Genomic DNA, 7,539 nt, shown 5'->3' with positions numbered 1-7,539 from the left:
TAAACGAGAGAATAATTAAAGTCTCAAAGTCGTGACTAATAATTAGCTAGCTAATTCTTAATAAATAATAACTTATAATATTCTAGGAAGATGTTAATTCTAAAAAAATTCATAAACAACTCAAAACAAAATTTTTTTCTTAAAAAAGATTTTAAATGGAAGTTTAAAATTAATATGATTTAAAGACTAGTTTAAAAATTTAATGTTTTTAACAAATGGGAGCATAATGTTAATAATTTTCAATTACAAAATATAATAAAAAATATATAATGCATAAGACAATTAAATTGTTATATATAAGAATTTATTTGCATATGATAGTACAAGTTTTATTATTACTTAGAATTATTTCGGAATTCATTTAATAAAGATTAATATGAGTTAGTTCTTGAACTAATTAGGATTGTTAAAATGAGCCAAATCTATCGAACTAATTTGTTTGCTTGACTTAAATAGATAGGTATTTAACTCTAAAGCTAAACTTGTAAAATGTAATATAAGCCTAAACGACTTAGTTTGATTAACCAAAAAAATAGCGAATTAAGTTGGTTGACTCCCGGACCAAACGGATGCCTCTATTTTTTTTTCTTGTTTTTGTGTGTGTAAAATAAACTAGTACATTTTTTCATTTTTTTCGTGGACCCATCTTAAAATCCGACCAATCCCTAAAAAAAATAACACGATTAACATAAAAGTATTTTTTTGTGGCTAATATTATTTTTTTTCAAAATTGCTCATCCAAAAATTTGTTGTTTTTTTTTCAATATTTAAAATAAAAAAAAAAACAAAAAATTAATCGGCTAGGCCCTAGCCATAAATGGTCCAGGATAGCCAGAAAACCGAGGGCCATAAATAAAGAAATTAGAATTAATACTCAATTAATCTCCTAAAATTTGAGGTCGGACTCAATTTGACCTTCAAAAATTTAATGGACTTAAATTGGACCCTAAAATTTATAATCGTAACTCGCCTAAGCCATTGAGCTGGTTTTTGTTAATGATGCGTTGATTTGATACATTAACTTGCTACAATTTGGATTCCTCATTCAAATTCCACGTGATTAAGACCTATTAGAGTTTTCAGAAACTTGACTGCTGCTCAAGAGTTCCAAAATTTTTAAATTAAACTTGTTATTGTCGTCTTCGTGAGGATGTTGGGAATCCGTCAAATTTAGGGAAGGTCTAGTAGATCTCAGTTACATGAAACTTAGACGATGAGACCAAATTTTGATAAATTAATGTGCAAAATCAACATGTTTACAAAAATTAGTTCATGGAGTAACGCGAATTACTATGGTAAATTTTGGGATTCAATTTGAGTCAATTATAATTTTAGAGATCCATTTGAATTCGACTTCAAATTTCATGGGTCAAATTGAATATTAACTCAATTTTCAATAGCAAAACTATAATAATACAAGAAATAATCAATACCTATGTATACGAAAAAACCCTTGCTAAAATTAATTTGATAGTTTAATATATTTAACTAAATATTTTATTTTTTATTTTTTATGATATTTTTTGACCAAAATTTTATTTAATAATTTGTCATTAATCAATAAATTGTTGCATACACGAGATAAGTTTTAAATGCCAAATACTTACTTACTATTTGTTTATATGATATATATTATTCTATAAATTATGCTTTAAATAAATTGTGTTATATACAAAGTATCCAATAATGTATATTTAAATTGAACTGATTTGTAAGATTTTGGTTATGAAAACATAAATTATAAAATATAAAAATATTCTTAAATTAAAAGAATAATATAACTTCTTTTAATTTTTTATTTTAATATAAGATAATTGATATTTGCATAAATATTTTTCGTGTTTATTAAAAAAACAAAAATCTTATCTATTTTATAAAAGATGTTTTAAAATTTAATTTTTTTTTCAAAAAAATCAGAATAAAAATTAAAAAAAATTAGTAATTCAAAAAATAAAACAAGTTATATTAATTTAAAAAATATTTAATTCAAAAAATTGAAAACGCGCACATGAGCGCCTTTCTCAGTGCTTCAAATAAAAAATTACGTTTAAACGCCCTTTTCCAATACTTTAAATCAAAAATTGAAAATCTCATTATCTTTATAATAATTTTCTTTTGTCATTATGGCCACAGCTATGAAAAGAGAAAGACAAATAAAAATTGCCGCTTAAAATAATTTCGGAGTTAGATTCGTTTTTCAGTTTCTGATTCAGTCCGTTGCTATTTTTCGTGCCTCTCTCGCTCTGTTCCTTCTTAATTTTTGCCCTCACCTCAATATAACCTTCAATCGTTGCAACCTCTCTCCTTTCCTAGTTTATGATTTATCATTCATATATAGGCCTTTTTAAAGTATTCTCTCAAATGATCATATATCTCTTTCTTAATACTAGGAAGACTAAAAAATTATATATTTATTTCTAATTGTGTTTCAATTAATAAAATGTATTCACTATCTGTTGCTCGATAACACTACTGGCTATTGATGTTCATAATCATCATCATTGTCGTATGTTTTCTTTTTCATTTTTGGTAACTACAATTTCTTTTAATTTAACACCAAATAAATATTTATATGATTAATTTTAAAGTTAACATTTTATAACATATTAAGTCAAGCCATTAATTAATTAATGAATATAATTAATTATATATTATTATCGCAAATAATTATAAGATCACTTTCAGACATTTATATGAAATCAATTAGCGGCTAAGTTAACTTTAAAAATTCTTTTATACCTGTTTACAATTTATTCAAACCTGTAAAATAATCACCATCTTTTTGTTTGGGGTACAATCACAATCTTGTTAGAAACTAAAAGAGATTATAGAAAGGGCGTTGTATATATTTATTATAGAGGTAATAATGTTTAATTTAATCCTTAAAATTTTTAATTCTCTTCAAAATAATTAGTTTTTTAAAAATAACTAAATTAATCTCTAAATTTATAACTTGTGATTCTTTATTCATTTCTAATTTAACTGTCGTAAACATAATCTCATAAAAATGCTCATATAGAAGAGAGATATTATTAAATAAAACAATACCCTGTTATTTATTTTTACAAGAAACCGATAGAATACATCTTACGATACAACGATAATGTTAAGATAACTTCAAACCATGCACACTTCACACATGTAATATAAAATTCATCGTAAATTAGTTTTGACAAATATATTTGATAACGACATCAAAAGCAAGAGAGAGATATATATTATTTTTATCTCGCCATATAAAGTTTTTAATATACGGCTCTCTTACTTTTTTATAATGATCACGTATAGTTGTCAAAACTAATTTAATTCTTTAGCACAATACAACCATTATTGGCATGAAATTGTTCCTTTGTAATAAAAGGTTCATACTCCAAAGTATGCCTTGACTCGCAAATCAGAGTCTATGATCTTCTCTTTATCAAAGAAACGAAGGTAATCAAAATGGTCAAATAATGGTTTATAGCGCAAAGGATTTTTGTCATCAACAAACTCTTCTGGCATTTGCACAATGTCACCATTAAAAGTGAAAAGCCCCATAGAATACCTAATTTCCTTTGCGTTATTCATTATCACTCGATGTTCACACGGACGTATCCTGCCATTGCTCCAAACCTATATAAAGATTATATTTTATGCTTTATGGATAATTTTAAATAATAATTGTCGTACCAATACCAATTACGCATCACGTAAGGGTAGTTCATTTATTTAATAATTGTGAATACTTTTCAATCAAACTTTGAAATAGAAACTAATTAATTTAATAACACTACTAAAAAAATCATATTTAGGGATAATTTATTTTATTTTTAGTAGCAATAAAAATAGCTATTAATATGTTCACCGACAATTAAATAATAGTCATCTTATGTTTTACTGCTAAAGTTTTAGTGACAATTACACAATTGCAGGTAAAGATCTTTTAACTGGTCTCAAAAAGTATATAATTGTCACTATAACCTATAGTAATAATGATAAATATATAATTGTTACAAAAACATTAATTAAATAAGACATAGTGATCATTATGTTGTTACCATTAAAAATTTGTTATTAAAAATAATTTTTATCATAATGTAAAAAAAATAACTATTCTAAAATATTTTTCTAGATTTAATGCCAAGAATCGGGTTTATGAGAATTTCTAAGTCCCAATTTGATAATTGAGAATTGTCTCAAATAATTCCAAAGAAACTAAGATATTACGCTTTTGAATTATAAAAAAAGAGAATAAGAATAATTTCTCATCAATAAATATAGTACCTAATAATTCATCTTTACGAGTTATAATGATTTCTATCATTTCTCTGTTAAAGAAAATGTTATGAAATTAACTGTATACAAGCTTAAAGGAGTTGAACATGGAAAAAAAAAAACGAAGCTCTTTATACCCTAAAATTAATTACACAAAAATGTTAGAGAACATTTAGAATTTATTATTTTTAGTTATGAGTTAGCCATTAATATTTAAAAGTATGAGATAAAGTATATTATTAGATATTAAACTAAAGGAATAAGACAAAAAAAATAAGTTGATAACTAAATAATAACAAAAAATAATAAATTCTGATGTTCTCCTAATAATTTCTGTTAATTAAACTTAAGGGTATCTAGACAAAAACTTAATACTTCTGAACAACAACCTTCATATAAAACTTCAGGAATATCATTTATTTAGTATAAAACTTTTTGAGTTTTCTATATAAATTCACACATAGAAATCACACCATATCTTATTGGTTAGTTTATTTGTAGAAAATATCGTTTTTTATATTAGTATTGGCTCTAAATATCTTTTTTTTATTTATAATTACGGTTAAACATAATCATACTTTTTTTTCTACTAGTGTCTCTAGTTTCTTACGTGGACAATTGCAATTAATTTTTAAGAAATGCATGCCTCCAATTTTTATTGAAATACTATGTATTTGTCTCAAATTTTTTACCATTAGAAAGTTTAATATTTGGTAGCTACTACGAATATATTTTCATGTAAAAATATTATTATGAATCACATAACCAGTAAAAAATTTGATATATTTGATTAAATTATCTAACAATTCATAATATCATTTTTACATAAAAGATATTTTTGTTAAGTATCTTAATTTTTTTATCCAATTTTCTGAATCGTAAATACTTATCATGGTTGAATATTGAATTAGTTTCACATAATTATGAGTAAGAAACGTTGAGTCACCTTGAAAGCATCTCCAGCCATGACGAGAAAGAAGGAAGGGGAGGGATGAACAAGCAGCCAGTTCCCATTCTTGATTTTGATTTCCAAACCTGCCACACCATTCAGCTGATGCAATACTGATTGCATAGTCAAATCAGTGTGAGATTGCATTCCCAAATGAGTTTCATTCTTCTCTGGTGGTCTGTATTTGAGGCACCGAAGAAGGTAATTTCCTGATTCTATGAATGAATTGCATCGCTCACTGTCCACACCATAGCTCTCAAATACCATCTTCTTTGTCACTTTGTCTACTTCTCCCAATACCTTTGCATACTCATTCACGCTTTCGCTAACACAAATTCACACAATTAATCTACCTTATGCTGGATGCTATGCTCATTATAATTATACAATTTTAACCACACTTAAAAAATATTATTAAAATTAAAATAATATTTTTTTTATTACTTATAAGTAATAGTAGTACAAAACTTTTTCACCATAAGTTTGGAATCAAGTTTGTTACACAAACCATAATAGATGTCCTTGATTGTGTAATCAAATTATTTATTTGAAAAATTTATGCAATTAGGTAAAGGAATATAAATTATATATTATGTATCTAACATGCTTTTTCATGGAAGAATTCTTTTGTGGTAAAATTTTTTGGATATTAAAAATTAAATTTTAAATTTTTTTATTATAAAAATTCTGATATCATACCATACAAAATTATTTATCCGAAAATTGAAGTTATTATATAAAGATATATAAATAATTATATATCTAATAGATAAAAAAATAATTAGTGCCTCGTTTGTGCAATTTGGATCCTTCCACACGTAATATTTTTTAATCTATATCTTTAAATGAGGAGTTTGAGATTGATATATCTATTATTTAACATATAATTAGTTAAAAATTATCACATAAATAAAAAACAATATGCTTTCATATGTACTATACGGAAAACTATTTTACTTACTCATGACTACATCTAATTAAATATCAATGTAAAAGAATTTATAGAACAATTTTACATAAATTTTAATAAACTCATGAAAAAATGGTACCTACCAAAAACGATCATTCCCTTGTGGCCACATGATGTTTGTGAACTTCTGGCATCCCTTAATGTTTAATGGATCATCAATCCCAAGTGATTCATATAATGGAAGAGATGGAATTTGTCCATAATAATTATGAAACAATTTCTCACTAGTCTCTTGCTTCTTTGTCTCCAATGGCAGACCAAATAGTTGTTCCAATGCAGAGACAACAGAATCACAAAGCTCTTCACCAATTTTGTTGTAACGTGCAATGAAACAACCATGATCCTCCAACGCAGTTCGAACTACTTTACATGCTGAAACCCACGCTTCAGTTCCAGGCTTCAGCGTTTCATCGGTTAAGTCAACAATAGGAAGATCATGGGTTTCTGTTTGGGATCCCATTATGTTTGATCAATTACCTAATTGAAAACATGAATATGTGAGTGTGAGAAAATTGATGATTTATATTATCACTTGATATTATAGTTTGATTACTCCATTAATTTAAGTATGGAAAAATATAGGAACCAACTTCTTAACCAGCCAACTTATTGTACAACTCACTTAATTATAATAATTTTAATTTATTTTAATAAATTATAATTTAAATAATTATCATTAATGATTATTTTAAAAAATTAAGATTTGATATTAACCGCGCAACAAGAGCGTCTGATACGAAAATAAAAGGATAAATAAGATAAGAATTGAAATTAAATAAAAAAGATATATTGAAATTGAAATAGAAACAAAAATGATAGATTGAAATTGAGTATAAAGATAATCACTTTACTTCTACCCAATTTCTTGACATAATAAGAAAGGGACTCCTCAATCTAACTTGTCAACGCCATGGTTTGAGAATTGATTCGAAGGGACTCTTCAACCTTCTAACCAATTCCCCGATGCAACAAGAGAGAGACTCATCAACCTCAATTGTCCACACCATGGTTTCATCACGAAACCAAAAAAGGTTTAAAACCTCTAAATCATTCTATACTACGACTACAATAGCTAAGGAGGTATTTATAACCTCTTATTAGGTTAAAACAAAGAAAAACCCTAAAGCCCATAAACATAAGGCCCAATCTAGTAATTAAGTAAACAAAATCAAAATACATTAAATTAAAATATTCTAAAAATGTAAACTAATATCTTCTAAGTAATACTTGAACTCTTCATATCTCGAACATTTGAAGCACGTATCAATGTCATTCACGAAACCCCCTTACCCTTCCATCATCTGGTATGCATTCAATGCTTGTGCTTGACCAATTATGCTGAAGAATTCAATACCCGAGCAACCTC

The 7,539-nt window shown here is 26.0% G+C and overlaps 1 protein-coding gene across 2 annotated transcripts; it reads right to left on the bottom strand.

Moving 5' to 3' along the window:
- Positions 1 to 3,014: 3,014 nt before the first annotated feature.
- LOC107474202 (probable 2-oxoglutarate-dependent dioxygenase AOP1) lies at positions 3,015 to 6,734 on the bottom strand. 2 transcript variants are annotated; one of them, XM_021135283.2, is made up of 3 exons: positions 6,257 to 6,734; positions 5,201 to 5,522; positions 3,015 to 3,612 (listed from the first exon to the last, which is right to left on the bottom strand). In XM_021135283.2, the coding sequence occupies exons 1-3, from the start codon at positions 6,631 to 6,633 to the stop codon at positions 3,364 to 3,366; spliced, it is 948 nt and encodes a 315-aa protein (XP_020990942.1). In that variant the 5' UTR covers positions 6,634 to 6,734; the 3' UTR covers positions 3,015 to 3,363. The 2 variants fall into 2 exon arrangements, with proteins under 2 accessions (XP_020990942.1, XP_015949291.1); XM_016093805.3 differs by having other exon boundaries at positions 5,201 to 5,528; positions 6,257 to 6,731.
- Between the last annotated feature and the right edge of the window lie 805 nt (positions 6,735 to 7,539).

Source organism: Arachis duranensis, chromosome 2, assembly GCF_000817695.3.
Source record: "Arachis duranensis cultivar V14167 chromosome 2, aradu.V14167.gnm2.J7QH, whole genome shotgun sequence".
NCBI lineage: Eukaryota > Viridiplantae > Streptophyta > Magnoliopsida > Fabales > Fabaceae > Arachis > Arachis duranensis.
Note: the sequence above shows the minus strand (reverse complement) of the source record. Positions and strands in the feature narration are given on the sequence as shown.

Bases quoted from the DNA above. Each gene is read 5' to 3' on its own strand.
- LOC107474202 (XM_016093805.3), bottom strand. From the start codon at position 6,633: ATGGGATCCCAAACAGAAACCCATGATCTTCCTATTGTTGACTTAACC. The intron at 5,529-6,256 runs GTAGGTACCATT...AATTTGTGTTAG, and splicing joins CAAGGGAATGATCGTTTTTG to CGAAAGCGTGAATGAGTATG. The intron at 3,613-5,200 runs GTGACTCAACGT...ATCTTTATATAG, and splicing joins TGGCTGGAGATGCTTTCAAG to GTTTGGAGCAATGGCAGGAT.